The sequence below is a fragment of the Lutra lutra genome, chromosome 6 (genome assembly GCF_902655055.1).
Source record: "Lutra lutra chromosome 6, mLutLut1.2, whole genome shotgun sequence".
Taxonomy (NCBI): Eukaryota; Metazoa; Chordata; class Mammalia; order Carnivora; family Mustelidae; genus Lutra; species Lutra lutra.
The window spans coordinates 104,158,793-104,175,839 of NC_062283.1; the positions used below are offsets into that span (position 1 = coordinate 104,158,793).

General features: G+C 39.5%; 1 protein-coding gene across 8 annotated transcripts in view; it reads left to right on the forward strand.

The window, feature by feature from the left end:
* Positions 1-207: 207 nt before the first annotated feature.
* Positions 208-17,047, forward strand: part of TTK (TTK protein kinase) — a 55,272-nt gene continuing 38,432 nt past the window's right edge. For 3 of the 8 annotated variants that reach the window (XM_047734294.1, XM_047734298.1, XM_047734302.1), the window contains exons 1-2: positions 12,506-12,640; positions 13,801-13,941. In XM_047734294.1, coding sequence (XP_047590250.1) covers positions 13,803-13,941 — 139 coding nt within the window. In that variant the 5' untranslated portion in view covers positions 12,506-12,640; positions 13,801-13,802. The other 5 variants (XM_047734299.1, XM_047734300.1, XM_047734297.1 and 2 more) reach the window with 4 other exon arrangements.

The window sequence follows — 17,047 nt, forward strand, 5'->3', positions numbered from 1 at the left end:
TAAGTACACACTTTTCTCCTTATGATGAGAACTTTTAAGATCTACTCTCTTAGCAACTTTTAAGTATATAATACAGTATAATTAACTGGAGTCACTATGTGGTACATTGCATCCCTAGAATTTATTTATTGTTTAATTGAAAATTTTTACCTTTTGACCACCTTTTCCTATTTTTTTTCAGCCTTCACCCCCTGTCTCTGGCAACCAGGAGTCTGTTCTCTGCATCTGTGAGTTGGGGATTTTTGTTTTGCTTTATTTTAACATCTCACATATAAGTGATATCATACAGTATTTATTTTTGTCTGATCTTTTTCATTTATCATGATGCCCTCAAGGTCCATGGGTGGATATTTTTATTTTTATAAAAAGGTCTACTAAGATTTAATTAAATATTTTTAAATGATTTAGAAAATCAACTTTATTTAATAACTTTGATTAAAATTTTTCATATGTGGGCACCTGGGTGGCTCAGTTGGTAAAGCAGCTGCCTTCAGCTCACATCATGATCCCAGGGTCCTGGGATCAAGTGCCACATTAGCCTCCCTGCTTAGCGGGGAGCCTGCTTCCTCCTCTGCCTGCTGCTCCCCCTGCTTGTACTCTCTCTCTGTCAAATAAATAATTAAATAAAATCTTTTAAAAATTTGTTTTATATGCATTGATTAGAATTTGTATTTTGACTTAATCTTAATGTACATATAATCTGAATATTTTATTTTTTTATTTTTTTTTAAAGATTTTATTTATTTATTTGACAGAGAGAGATCACAAGTAGACAGAGAGGCAGGCAGAGAGAGAGAGAGAGGGAAGCAGGCTTCCTGCTGAGCAGAGAGCCCGATGTGGGACTCGATCCCAGGACCCTGAGATCATGACCTGAGCCGAAGGCAGCGGCTTAACCCACTGAGCCACCCAGGCGCCCAATCTGAATATTTTAGAAGAAAATGACTTTTCGGAAAAATATATGTAAAATATCTTGATTTTTATGTTTATTTTAATTTTGCAAAAATACACATTCAAATTTTGTACTCTTAACATAGTTGCAATTAATTTTTAATCTTTTGGCTCTTTACTGTCAATAGAACACAAAATAATGAAAAAATCTTTACTGGAATAATATAATGAATGATCTTTTTCTAATGAAAGTAAGAAAAATAAATTTGTGGAATGAGTCAAATTAGAAATTATTTATAAATTATAGAGTTTTATGTTATTATTAATATAAACATCTCTGGCCCATCAACAAAAAATCCCTAAAATGTAGAGTAATAATTAAATTCAAACGTCTTTTATGTTTTGCCAACTAACAGTAAAAACCAGCCATAGCTTTAAACACATATTTTACTTTTGTTATTATGAATGTACTATTGTTTCAGTAGGAGGAGAAAACATACTTCATTTTACAGTTTGTTAGCCTAACCTGTAACATTTAAATGTTTAGATAAATGGTATATGGACCTCTATTTGTACTCTTGCTGTGGAGCTCACAAATGTTAGGAGCGGACCTTTTCTGATCATAAAGGAAACCAGGGTAACCCAAACTTTCTAAGTGAAATGGGCTATCCTCCGTGGAACCACATCGTATGGAGCTTCTGTGGTTTCTGGGGAGCTCTCAGAGCTGACAACATTTGTATGGCCCTCTCAAGTTCTTTGTGACCCAACTGAAGGGTCCGCCCTAACTCATCTGCACATTTGCACCTCGGTATGGATGAAAAGGGGTAGATCTAAGAAATTGGTGAGCAAGAGAATGAACCCAACAATCTCGTTGTGTATGTGTCTTCCAACTTTTGCCCTTTTCCAGACTAAGTTAAATAGCCCGGCTGGCAATTGCAGAGACAGGTTTAAAGCCAATTCAAAATTTCTGAACTATATGCAGTATCACAGCTGTGGTGCCAGCTTTTAGTAGAAACTGGGTCAAAGGGTGGAGTAGGTAAGAAGCGATGCTCTTCAAATGGTATACTCAGCCATCTGTCAACTAAGCTGATTGAGGAGGAAGGCTCTTGAAGAACCCAAGGGAAAGTTGTGAGCAGAGTGGTTTATTAAGTTGATTCACATATTGCTTAAAATGTCAATGAGACTGTTTACTCCACTCTGAAAATTAATGGCTATTTTCACAGACTAGAACTATAGAATTATGAATGATCATTATGGCAGAAATAAAAATGGACTTGCAAGCAGAAGTCCAGAGTTCTCATCCTAGTTTTGCTATTTTCCAGACATATAACCCAGGGCAAGTCAGTAAACTGGTGTAGCCTTCAATCTCCTACCTGCAAAATGATAAAAAAAAAAAAAGTTATGCCTATTTCATAAATTTATATGATGATCAAAGTAAATCACTTTTGAAAATTAGAAGGTTACTAGGGCGCCTGGGCGGCTCAGTGGGTTAAAGCCTCTGCCTTTGGCTCAGGTCATGATCCTAGGTTCCTGGGATCAAGCCCCACATCGGGCTTTCTGCTCAGCAGGGAGCCTGCTTCCTCCTCTCTCTGCCTGCCTCTCAGCCAACTTGTGATCTCTATCTGTCAAATAAATAAAATCTTAAAAAAAAATTAAAAAAAAGAAAATTAGAAGGTTACTTACAAATAGAAAACATTACAATTTTTTTGTTGCACTCTTGATATTTCCTTCAGAAACTTATGACCAATTTCCTATAATTGCTATTACCATAACATATTGATATGGATTTGTTTGATGTGATTATATTGTGAGATGTATTTCTTTCCCAAATGACTGCAGTTCAGAATTCTAAATCCCCAGTTATTAAATATCCAAACTTTATTAAAGTACTATTCCAGAGAAACTTACATTTTTTAGACCTCAGTTTGACTCACTAAGAGTGTTATATTTCCCCTCTGAATTCCTATTTCTCTTTCCCTCTCCTTTCATTTAAAAAAATCAGATGACTTATCTTCTATAAGATACTTATATTGTCAAAAAAATTATCATCTGCTGATGTCTGCTTTTCTTCTGTCTCTCCTTCCTGCACTCATCTACAGTTTATAGAGAAGGTGTCTCTTAATTTTCTCATCTTGGTAGTTTTTACAGAAAGGGACCATTGTTGCTCCCTTCTTCATCCCCAAAGCCATCTGTGGGTTGCACTCGAAAGGATTAGTTGGGCTGTTGGACACTCCCTGTGCAACTTTGCCCTATCAGATAAATCAGGGAGTGAGCCTCTGACAGGTGCTGCTGTCACTATCCGGGATGTCCACGGCTCAAGTGGCACGTAATCAGACTGTGTGCACACGTGGTTGTGCAAGAGGCTATGGGTGGGTGACTTTTTCCTCGCCCCAGGTAAATGCCTTGCCACATCTGTGTGCTGAGTCAGTGAAATCCTTTCTTAAGATTTGAAATAAAAGAGAACAATGTGAAAACATTAAGACATTGCTCCCATCACTAAAAGTTGCACATTTAATTATGCAAGAAGAAAATTTCAGGTGCCTAAGTATTAGGATAAAATAATGTATTAAATTCTTTTCCTAACTGAGGAAAGGCATTGAGTTACTTTATGTATTAAATAATAAGTTAATTCAAACCCCTCCCAGGCAAAACAATTAGAAGATAATTCTAAATAGGATAAATAAATAAATAAGAAAAGACTTTACCCACTCTGTGCCTTATATTTAATTTGCAGAAATTATTTTAGAATTTCAAATACTGTTTATTATGTTTATCCTCACAGCTGTGTGTTACAAAGTTGTGTAACACAGATTGATGACTGGACACCCCCAAAGTTTTAATCAAACACAAGGAACAGGTAGAGCCCTGGGTGGGTGGAGCCCCAGTTATTACTGAATTTCCCACCAGCCAATAAGAATGGGGCATGGAGTTGGCTTTCATTTCAAGTGATTTATAGGTTATAAACAAATATGGTAGTTCTTGCACTTTTGAATTTGTGAATTTAAATTACATTATGGCTTTTAACGTACACATTCACAAACTGGACAAGAGATTAGAGAGAATTAATTATTAATGAATTATTAATTGATTTTAATTAATAATTCTTTGAACGAGATGTTATTGTTGAGCTGATGATCTTAGAATAATATTTAGGCTCACAGGTATATAACAATAATCTTCACTTACTCCTTGGCCCTTCAATTGTGGAAACAGCATAACAAAGTATAAAAACTAAAATTATGTTGAAAAAGCACCACGATTCCATCATCCAAATAAAGCAACTATTTTAATGCTGCATATATCCTTCCAATCAATATATATTGACAAGTAACCCATGTCTCCAATTTGAGGAGTATCATGGAGGATTTCCAGCAGAATTATTGAAAGCCCAAATTCCGTCCAGACCTTAATAGGATATCCTTGGTGTGATTGACTTCTGTGTTCCTTTTGGTGGCCTTTAAATTGCTCCTGCTGCCCCCTCATGGCTTCCTTTGTTGCTGGCTGCTTTCTTACCCAGGGTGTGGGATGGCTTATGTGATTTGAAAGCTTGTCACAGCTGAGTTTATTTGAAGATTTTCTTGTGCATCAGGATAACAACCCCAAGGTGCAGCTCCTGTAGGCTCATACCTGTCCGAACATGTCTGGGAAATTTGTGACCAGCCTATTTTCCTGGGGCCTTAAGAGCCTATGGAAAAAGCTTGAATTTTGTCTCCTGCTTGAGTACTAGGCATTTGGGGTAAATTATGAGGTATTCTGACAGAAATCAAATTGAGAGGGGGCTTTACAAAGTCTCCTGGAAAAGAATTCATCCTAAGGTTAGAAGAAGGGAGAACTAATGAACTCCCCAGTATCAAACCCCTAGTCATCAGAGAAGAAAAGAGATTCTGAATATAACTTTGTGACCCATCACATCTGTTCTTAGCCCCGTCCCATACATTCTTGTCTAGATCCTAGGTCAAATGAGGACGGTAAGTAAAAATTAGAAGAACATTCACTGAACACTTCATAAAACATGAAGGCATACAACACAGATACATTGCGTTGTTTTGGACCCTTCAGATTGGCCAGAGACAGATAACCCCAATTTGCCACAGATCACCAAGTTTTGGTTCTGCGAACTTTTAAGAACGGAAGCGTGTGGTGACATCCTTTGCGCTCAGTAGAGTAGCAACAGGGTGAAGAATGAGATACTTAGGTGGCTAGGATCTGGGGAAGGCGTGGTGACCGTTGGAGGAGAAATGTGGTATCTAGTAAGGTATCTGTCTTTCTGATCACAAGTAAGACATCCCCTATGACTCTCAGAAATGCTAAAGGGAGCATCTTAGGGGTTGAAGACCAAACTTAAGCAACTAGGGATAATAAGAGCTGAAACCTGAGTCACCTTCCAGTGACCCTGAATGCACCTATAGGCTGGCGAGGTCCCTTCAGAGCTAGATGCAGGCTCCCAATAACCACAGATGGAAGATGCAGCTACTATATAGTATATATAACTAGTATATATAGTATATATAACTACTATATAGTCAAAATGTCTTAACCTCTTAGGTTTTTCACAGTTCCCCTTGACTTATTATTTTTCTTTCATTTTTATTCAGCACATATTTATTAAGTGTATCCTTTGTGCAGGGGGATAGAGTACATAGTGTGCAAAACATATTTTAATCAAGTCCTTACAGACCTCGTAGCCTGGTGGGCAACACAGATTCATTTATTTATTCATTGAACAATTTTTATTAACTATCTACAATACACTAGGTATCATTCAATGTTTTGGCATAACAATGAACAAGTAAGCTAGGAAGGATTTTAGTTTCAAAATACTTAGTAGGAGAAGATAATAAACACAAGGATAATAAGTTATAACAATACAAAGATCAATAAAAGATAAATAACTACAGATAGGGCTAAGTAGAGGGAAGGGAATAAGCATAGTGATATAAACACAAACAACTGAAAGGCCTTGCTGAAAAGGTAGTATTTGAACAGGAATCTAAAAGATGGAAAAGAGGGGCGCCTAGGTGGCTCAGGGGGTAAAACCTCTGTCTTTCGGCTCAGGTCATGATCTCAGGGTCCTGGGATCGAGTCCCGCATCGGGCTCTCTGCTCAGCGGGGAGCCTGCTTCCCACTCTCTGCCTGCCTCTCTGCCTACTTGTGATCGCTTTCTCTGTCAAATAAATAAATAAAAATCTTTAAAAGATGGAAAAAGAGCCAGACACCAGAGATCTGCAGATGAATGTTCTAGGTAAAAGCAACAGTAAGTGGCAGCCCCTTAGATGAGAGAAAATTCAGTGTGTTCAAGGAACTGAGAGGAAGCCAAGGAGCTAGAACTTAGTAAGAGAGGAGAAAGTGTGGTGAGATGAGCTTAGAGAATCAGAAAGGACCAAATAATATGGGGCCTTAGACTTTGGTCAGGAGACTGGCTTCTTGCTTTGGTTACTAAGAAGGCTATGGATATTATAAGCAAGGGACAGTCATAATCTTAGAAATTAGAGTAACAGGTGCTGAGATTTTTCATTTCCATTTTCTTTTTTTTTCTTTTTTTTTTTTTTAAGATTTTATTTATTTATTTGACAGACAGAGATTGCAAGTAGGCAGAGAGGCAGGCAGAGAGAGAGGAGGAAGCAGGCCCCCTGCAGAGCAAAGAGCCCGATGTGGGGCTTGATCCCAGGACCCTGGGATCATGACCTGAGCCAAAGGCAGAGGCTTTAACCCACTGAGCCACCCAGGTGCCCCTCATTTCCATTTTTTAACAGTACTCTCCCTCAATTCTCAAGAAAATTACATTCTTAAGTGCTGGTCCTGAGAAAATGTCAGTGGGCACTATTCAGGGACTTACCACCAAGCTCATTCTTCACACTAATGTATGGTGTCTCTACACAGATTCAAATATCTGAACTTCTGCTTAATCCCTTGGGGGATGTAAAATGGAGCACCAGGGTGGCTTAGGTTTTCTCCTCTTCACTGGAGGATTTCCATACCAAGACTATCTAGCAACTGCCCCTCCCAGGAGGTTCATGGCAGTAAAACTTTTATAGGCCTACCTTTCACTTTAGGACAGCCCTGTGTTGGGGGGGGTGCCTCGGTGGCTCTTTCAGTTAAGTATTCAACTCTTGATATCAGCTCAAGTCTTGATCTCATGACTGTGAGTTTGAGCCCCAGCATGGAGTCCACTAAAAATTAAGACAAAACAAAACAAAAAACAAAAACAAAACAAAACCCACAAAAAACCAGACCTATGTTGAGGAATTTGGCAACATACACATAAAACCTGTGACCTAAAAGTCTTAATAATAGTAACGTCAGAGGTAAATGGTAGAGATGTTCTGCAGACCTGCTAGGACCCTGAGAAGAGTGACTGCAGCAGCCAAAGGAAGACAATTCAAATACTATGTAGTGGCTCCCTGTTTTTTGTTTTTGCTTTTGTTTTAAGATTTTATTTATTTATTTATTTGAGAGAGAGAGAGAGAGAGACCGTGAGCAGGGTGAGTTGGGGCAGATAGAGATGGAGAGGGAGAAGCAGACTCCCCACTGAGGAGGGAGCCTGACATGGGGCTCAATCCCAGGACCCCAGACCATGACCTGAGCCAAAGGAAGACACTTAACTGACTGAGCCACCGAGGTACCCTGGCTTTTGTATATAAACACATGTACAAAACCCAAGAGACTCTCAGAAATAGTGGAGGAATGTGGATTGTTCAAAGAAACAGAAAGCTGATAGCAGGTAGGAAAAATGGAATCACCCATAAGCTAAAATATGGAACACAGCTTCATCTTCAAAATATTTTCTAAACATTTTGAAAATATTTGGGCTTCCTGATGGGATATTTTCATTTATGTTCTTTCATCCATTCACCCATCATTAAAGAAATGTATGTGTGTGTGTATGTTATATGTATATATGTATATATACATATATACACACATATCTATGATTGTATAATTACATTTATATATATATATATATAGTTTTAACTATATTAGTCACTATATATACTGATATATATATTATATATGGACTAAATGTGTGTCCCCCTAAAATTCATATATTAAAATCCAAAATGAATATGGTCATCACATTAGGACACCCCCAATGGAATGTGTTCTTAGAAGAGACTCTCCTCTCTCTGTCTGTCTGTACACAGAGGAAGGCCATTTGAGAGACATGCTGAGAAGGTGGCTATCTCCAAGCTGAGAAAGAAGGATTCACTGGTCACCAACCCTGCGAGAACCTTAATCTTGGACTTCCAGCCTCCAGAACTGTGGGGAAATAAATTTCTGTTGTTTAATCCACTCCTTTTCCTGCTTCTTTGAATAATGGGTAATGTTTTCAGTTATATGCCAGACATTATAAATTTGATCTGATTGGATTTTCTTGTATTTCTACACACATCCTTAAGCTTTGTTTTGGGATACAGTTAAATCATGTGGAAACAACTTCATCCTTTTAAGGCTTGCTCCTAAGTTTTGTCAGGCTGGACCAGTGCAGTCTTTAGTTTAGGGCTAGTTTGCTCCAGTACTGAGGCAATATTTAAGTCCTTTGTTTGATGTTCTGTGAACATGAACTATCCCTTGTTTTTTATGGCTCTAGAGATTATTCCCTCTGATCCTTTCAGCTATTATTTCCCCCTGGCCTTGGGGGAAAATAAGATACATGCACTCTTTGGTACTCAGCCAGAGCCTCAAGAGGCCTTTCTGTAGATTTCCAGAATTCTCTCTGTCCTGCTCACTTTTTTTCTGGTACTCTGCTCTGTGAACTTCAGCTGCGTTGGCCATCCCAAACTCCATCTCCTTAACTTATGGGGAATGCCAGGCAATGCCTGGCTTTCCCCCCTCCCTATACTGTGTCTTGGAAACTCTCTCCAGGTACTAATGTACAGACAATCTCAGGGTTCATTTGTTTGTTTCCTTGCACAACCTCGGGGATCACTGTCCTATGCTGTCTGGTATCTAATGCTTGAAAATGCTTGTTTCATTTATTTTGTGCAGCTTTTGTTGTTTCTAGAGAATAAATCTGGACTGTGTTTCTCCATCTTGGCTGGGCTCTAATTATGTATTTAAGAACTTTATTTTTATAAACCTTAATTACATCTATCCCTATAAATTTCATATTTTAATTTTATCCTTTTTAATTATCTTCTGATATTTTGCATTCTTTGTTTTAATTAGTATGTGAAAAATGAATAAACATTATTTCTATATGTTTGTCACATGGGTAAAATATGTAGTTTAGAGTAAGACCAGTGATAGAGGTCTGAGGCCTTCCACTAGGGACCAGACTGAAGTTCTCCTCAAACCATTAGGCAGTGTTCTTTTTTTTTTTTTTTTTTTAATATTTTATTTATTTATTTGACAGACAGAGATCACAAGTAGGCAGAGAGGCAGACAGATAGAGAGAGAGGGGGAAGCAGGCTCCCTGCAGAGCACAGAGCCCGATGTGGGGCTCGATCCCAGGACACTGGGACCATGACCTGAGCCGAAGGCAAAGGCTTTAACCCACTGAGCCACCCAGGTGCCCCGGCAGTGTTCTTTGAGAATAATGGCCCATAGAGTTGCAGGATCACCTCACATTAATTGCATGGAGCTTACATACCCATCTCCAGTAAGGGAGTCTTCATCACTTTCTTTGCAAAAATGAAGTTATTCTATGTTTATTGCCTTCCCTAAATTTAGAAACTGTCACAATGAGAGTATGGTTTATTCTATAGGGCTTTTTCTATTTTTTTTAAAGATAGATAGATTATTTATTTATTTATATGACAGAGTGAGACACACAGAGAGAGGGAACACAAGCAGGGGGAGTCGGGGAGGGAGAAGCAGGCTCCCTGCCATTTTTCCATTTCTGATTTTCCATCATTGGTCTTCTTGTTTATCATGACCTTTTAGAAACTGCCAATAGTTTCTAAATGTGGTGAAGCTAAATTTCTTTTTTTTTTTCAAAGATTTTATTTATTTGACAGAGAGAGATCACAAGTAGGCAGAGAGGCAGGCAGAGAGAGAGGGGGGGAAGCAAGCTCTCCGCCGAGCAGAGAACCCGATGCGGGGCTCGATCCCAGGACTCTGGGATCACGACCCGAACCGAAGGCAGAGGCCTTAACCCACTGAGCCACGCAGGCACCCCATGAAGCTAAATTTCTGATTGAACAACAGTTAAGGATCAAAATCTATTTGGATAGGTAAGTCAGAAGCTTTGATTCTGGGTAAAGCAGGAGAGCCATGGACACCCTCATATGTAGATGTCTACACACTGCAATGGAACTATTCATCCCAATAAGGTACATTGTTACATATCTCCCATGAAAGCAATCAATAAAGCATTTAGCCAAGAATTGTACCTACTTTTGTTTCTGAATAGCTTGTAATGATAACCTGTCAATAAATAGTTGCTGAGAATTGTGCAGGACACAGTAAAATGGTTCTTCAAGCACTTATAGGAAGCTTACATGGTTAGTTGACAGGGGATATTAATTTTAATAATATGTCTTATTTAATACAATATATAAAAATATCATTTCAAACTGTGATCAATATTTACACTATCCATAATATATTTTACATTATCTTTTCATATTAGATCTTCAAAATCCAGTGTGTATTTATACACAACATATAAGCACTTGCACAGAAAGTACTTAATCTGCATTTAGATTTCACAAGATTTACACTTGAAAAAGTAGCTTCACATATTCAGGTTCTAAACATACTTAAACATTTTCTAATAATTGCCTAAAATATCAGGTTTTACTGAACCTCATTAATTTAAAAATCCAGTTCCTCTGTTGCACTAGCCACATTTTAAGTGCTCAATAGCCTATGTAGCTAGTAGTTACTGTATTGAACAGAAGCTCTAGACCATTGTAAGGACTTTGGGCTTTTATTCTGCATGAGACAGGGAGCTCTGAAGGGTTTTGAGCAAAGGAGTGAGGTGATGTGATTGAAGAATACTCTGCTGTGCTGGAAAATAAATTGAAGTGAGGCAAAGGTGGCAGCAAGGAGACCAGCCAGGAGGCTACGGTACTAATAATCTTAGTGACGAAGAACTAGGTTGGTAGCCATGAAGGTGCGGAGAAGTGGTAGGATTCCACGAATATCTTGATGGGCCTAACACAATCTGCTTATAGATTGGATGTGCTTTCATCGATGACACCAAAGCTTTTCGCCTAAAAATTATAACAATGAAACTGTCACTTACAGAGAAGATTTTGTAAGAAACACGTTTGGGGCTTAAGGGAGAAGATCCGGGACTCAGTTTTGGACATTTTCAGTTTTTAGATGCCTATGAGACAGGAAGTGGAGATGTTAAGAAGGCAATGAATATATGATTCTGGAGTTCGGGGGAGAGAGCTCAGCTGGACATATAAATTTGGGAGTCATTAGCATATAGTTGATATTTAAAAATTAAGACTGGAGATCACCAAAGGAATGAGTATATAGAAAGAAATGTTAGGGTGAGGTTATTCAGTGGATGTCTTTTTAGGAAAATGCAAGTTTTGAAATCAGGCTCCAAGAGACCAACAGAGGGAATAGTCAATTCCTTCCAAGTAAAAGCAGTGTTAGACAAAACCGTGTAAAGGTGGCGATCACCCAACTATGTTACAAGACGATTCTGTTCTGCTGAGATAAAAATTCATAGCCAGTGGATATAGAAAGATGCAGGAAGCGGGGAAAGGCTTTCTTGCTGGCTAAGTGGCCAGACAGAGCTGGAAGTGCGAGGACTCCAGGGACAGCTTTGGAGTAAACGAGTGACAGCTGTAGCTCCTTTCCTACACATACACAAAACCAACCGGCCTGTTGGACCATACAGCATATGTCCTAATGCTGGCACAACAAAGACTTCTCTTCTATTGGCAGAGAAGAGAAAGTGCTGCCTTGAACCAGAAAGCCACTTTAACAGCAGAGGCCCAGCAAGGGTAGATTACTAGGGAGGTACCCTTTACATGAGCTCCAGAATGGGACGAATTCCGAGGGAGGGGGCTGATCAGGCCCGCTGGGATCCAGACGGGCTTGTGAAGTCTGCACAAAATTCTGACAAAGAGGAGGGCCTTGGCTTGAAGACGAAGCGCGAAATTATTTATTTTAGGATAGCGGAAAGGCGCAAGTGGCAGCTCAAGGACAAAATGGTCTGAGATTCTTGCGCAGGCCGCAAAGTTGAAGGTAGCTCTGCGAACGAACCTTTCTTGCCATATCTTCTCTAAAGCGGGCAGTGGGGAGGGCGAAGGACGGAATCCGGTGGTGGTGCGGCGGGAGGGACCGACTCACACGGTATCTTTTAGGTCCTAATGCCGAGAGCAACGGTCCCCGTCACTACTTTCCTCTCACGAGGTAGCCCCGTCTAGGGGTGGCTCCCTCCCCGGCAAAAATTTCGCCTGGTTAAACGGAAATGTGCAGGAAAACCGGCCTGGGAACGCCCCGGGACACGCCCAGGAACGCCCACCAAATACCGGCACCCAGGTACCGCCCGCCCAGACCCGGTGGAATCCTAGCTCAGGAACCTCCAAGGCTGAACTGACGGACTGCAGGGGGCGGGGCGGTGCCGACGCACACAAGCCTATTACGGCAGACGCTTCCACGTGACTAGAACTGACCAATAGGCAGTCTGGACGATAGCGGCGGGGAGATTCAAACGTGTTTTGAGGCGAGGAATCTGGATTCCATCTTTTCTTCCCAACTCCGCTTTCTGGCGGTGAATTCTCCCTCGCGGGGACACCGAGGAACGGCAGCAGCCCGTGTGTGGGCTCTTTAGCCGCGAGGGTCGGTGAGTGGTTAGGGCGAGGCGGAGAGGAGTCAAAGCCTGGTAGAAGACGTAGGGCGCGGCTAAACGAACTGAAGGGGGAGGGGAGGTCTCGCGGCTTCCGCCAATCCAGCGGGTGGTGAGAGAGATTTTGTTGAGGACCCAGGAAACGAGAGGTGAGTGCGTACCTCGCTGAAGAGAGGGCCTAGCGGGCACCTGGAGAGAAACTGGGGGACATGAAGTCTCGCGAAAGACACGCCCTCTTGCCTGGTGTTTTAGAACAGGGAGAGGAGACTGACCCCGTTCTGACGGTTACCTTTTGAACCTGACTTCAAGTAGCGGTATCTAGGTACCCACTTCATCGCCCCTTTTCATTGCCAAATTCGAGGTCAGGGGCGGCTTTGATATCAGTTACCCTGGGCTAATGGGTTAATGTCTGCGAATCACAAACCTGAGATTGACAGGAAGAATGACTGCAGACACTTAGCAACATCACCGTGCAGATGAGCAAGTGCTCGGTGCTGTAAGAATACAGTAGGTTTCTGGTTTTAAAATGATGAAGATAGCAAATCGAAATTCTGCCAGATAGGCATAAGAACAAGCCTTCTGATGTCCCATGTATCAATAAAAGGCAATAATGTGTATATTTTCCGCTTTGAAAACACTTGCAATGTGGAGGCTTACATACAGTAGGTGAATAAAGGAATGGTTTTCATTATCAAAAATATTCTTTATGGCTGTATGTCACTACCAGAATCCAAGCAAACATTCCCTCACATTAAAAAAAAAAAAAAAATGACTGAATTTGCAGATGGCCCAGAGGAAATAAATCTGGGAAAAAAGTGAAAGGAAAGCGTGGGGAAAAATGGAAAGTTTGAAAGCAAGGAGAGGCAGCAATTTCTGTGCCGTGCAATGGCTTCATTGAAATTCTGTTGGGAAGAAAAGGTGTATCGGACCTATTGGAAACCTTGCTGGACAAATTACAAGGATGCGCTGTTGTTGTCACGCACATAGTTTCACAAATGCTACTCATAATATCTGCTTTTAGATGGGTTTGCATAACTGAAGCTTTCGTGTTCTGGGTTCTAAAAGGCTAGTTGAAACACTTTTTTTCTTTTCTTTAATGCTAGTAGAAAGGAATGGTGACCAGTTCAGGTTTTGTTGTTTTTTTTTTTTGGCCTTAGAAATGGAGGCTGAGGATTTAAGTGGCAGAGAATTGACAATTGATTCAATAATGAACAAAGTGAGAGATATTAAAAATAAATTTAAAAATGAAGACCTTACTGATGAGCTAAGCTTGAATAAAGTCTCTGCTGATACTACAGGTGAGTTCCTTTTCTTTGAGTGCCTGCTAAGGTAAGGGAATGAAGTGTTAACCACTTGTATTTCATAAATGTAATTTTCTCAGTAATTGTTGCTTGCTGATTAGACTACAAATACTTTATATTTTAACCCTTCTGTGTGGAAATGTTCCCACAATTTTCTGCTTTCTTAAAAACGGAAACTTATTATAGTGTGCTCTTAACTCTTCCATTAGTCAACTGTTATTTCTGTTGATACGCCCACCAACAGTAGATATGCCATTTTTTTCCATTCTTTTTTTGCTGCAAACTGAGAAAATGTTAGGAATCTTAATGAAATTACGGTATAAACTTAAAGTCAAACACTTGATTTTTGATAGTGGAGAATCTTCTTTTTTACCTCCCTTTTAACTGTATTCTCCTTTGCTTATTACTCTGTTCCAGCGACAGTAGCTTCCCTGCTATCTCTCGTACTATACGCTAGACCAGCTTCTATCCCAATTCCTTTGTTTTTGCTCTCTGCCTTGAACACCACTCCTGAGATCTCTACCCACTCTTAGTTTTTCCAGGTCTGTTCACAGGTCCTCTTAGTGAGGCTTTTCCTAACTCACTTATTTAAATTATCAACCTGCTGGTATGAGCATGTGTATCCTTTCCCTGTATTATTTTTCTCCTTACATCTAATTTACTCATGAATTTGTTTGTTGTCTGTCTCCTCCACTAGAATGTGAGCTTCATGAAGCCATGATTTTTTTAAATTATAAATAACTATAATTATATAATTTGTTTTTTATAATTTTTTTAATATAATTTTATTTTTTATAAACATATAATATATTTTTATCCCCAGGGGTACAGGTCTGTGAATCACCAGGTTTACACACTTCACAGCACTCGAAGCCATGATTTTTAATCTGTTTTGTTATATCTACAGGGCTTGGAATGGTGCCTGGGATGTCATGGATACTTAAATTTTTATTGGATGATGAATGAGCAAAACTGCCCAAAGTTTGATACTCTAGCTTTATGAGCAGTTAGCTCGGAGCGTAATTCTCTCTATATTTCAAATTACTGAGGTTGTTTGAAAAGTGACCTTTGGATAAATTTGTTGTATCTGTACTATTAAATGAATGATAAATGAATGAGGGATTGAACAATAAGTGGAAGAACCTGAAATCTAGTCATGATGGTAGATCATATTCAACTGAAACAACCTAGAAAATGATCATTTTGGTGTTAAGCAAAATCTTAGTAGAATATTACCGTATTTTATTATGTGTACTTAAATACTGTTAAATCTTACACACCAAGATGGGTCCTTATTTAAAATTCTTAGCTCAGGACACCTGGGTGCCTCAGTTGGTTAAGCGTCTGCCTTGGGCTCAGGTCATGATCCCAGGGTCCTGGGATCAAGCCCCAAGCAGGGAGCCTGTTTCTCCCTCCTCTGTCGCTCCCCTGCTTGTGTTTTCTCTTATGCTTTCTCTCTCTTTCAAGTAAGTAAATAAAAATCTTAAAAAAAAAATAACAAAATAAAATTCGTAGCTCACTCAAGACCGTAAATACTTAACATATCAACGTATGTTGATAACTGGGATATAAGACATTATCATAAGTATTGAGGGAAATCTAAAGATTAAAACCATGGTTTCTAGGTGACAAGAATTCATATAATCACTACACTACACTGTAAAATATGTTTGGCATCAAATAAATACTAACACAATAAAGGCACAATTTTTAAGTTCTGAGTAGAGGGAGAATGGGGTACTCTTAGGCCTGAGGAATTCATTTGCAAACAGTGTTTTTGTTTTTTAAATTTTGTTTAAATTCCATTAATTAACATATAATGTATAATTAGTTTCAGAGGTAGAGGTCAGTGACTCATCAGTCTTCTGTAATACCCAGTGCTCATTACTTCACATGCCCTCCTTAATGTCCATCACCCAGTTACCCCATCTCCCCACCCTCCAGCAACTCTCAGTTTGTTTCCTATGATTAAGTGTCTCTTATGGTTTGTCTCCTCTGATTCCTTTTATTTTTTCCTCTCTTCCCCTATGATCCTGTATTCTTTCTTAAATTTCACATATGGCTGAGATTGTCTTTGTCTGATTGACTTATTTTGCTTAGCATTAATACCCTTTAGTTTCATCCACATTGTTGCAAATGGCAAGATTTCATTTTTTGATGGTTGAGTAATATTCCATTGTATATCTATACCACATCTTCTTTATCCATTCGTGTGTTGATGGACATCTAGGCTCTTTCCATAGTTTGGTTATTGTGGACATTGCTGCTATAAACATTGGGGTGCAGGTGCCCCTTTGGATCACATTTTTATCTTTGGGGTAAATACCCAGTAGTGCAATTGCTGGGTCATAGGGTAGCTCTATTTTCAACTGTTTGAGAAACCTCCACACTGTTTTCCAGAGTGGCTGCACCAGCTTGCATTCCCACCAACTGTGTAAGAGAGTTCCCCTTTCTCCGCATCCTCGCCAACATATGTTGTTTCCTGACTTGCATTTTAGCCATTCTGACAGGTGTGGGGTGGTATCTTATCATGGTTTTGATTTGTATTTCCCTGATGCCGAGGGATGTGGGGCATTTTTTCTTGGGTCTGTTGGCCATTTGTATGTCTTTGAAGACATGTCTGTTTGTGTCATCTGTGCATTTCTTGATTGGATTATTTGTTCTTTGGGTTTTGAGTTTGATAAGTTCTTTATAGATTTTGGAGACTAGCCCGTTATCTGGTAAGACATTTGCAAATACCTTCTCCCAGTCTGCCCATTGTCTTTTGGTTTTGTTGACTGCATCCTTTGCTGTGCAAAAGCTTTTTATCTTAAGTTCCTGTAGTTCAGTTTTTGCCTTTGTTTCCCTTGGCTTTGGAGACAAGTCTAGCAAGAAGTTGCCATGGCCTAGGGCACAGAGGTTGGTGCCTGTGTTCTCTAGGATTTTGATGGGATTTCTTTCTCACATTTAGGTCTCTCATCCACTTTTGGGTCTTTTTTTTTTTTTTTTTTTAGTCTATTTTTATGTATGGTGTAAGAAACCATTGATTCTTCTGCATGTCCAATTTTCCCAACACTATTTGTTGAAGAGAATTTTTTCTTGGATATTCGTTCCTACTTTGTTG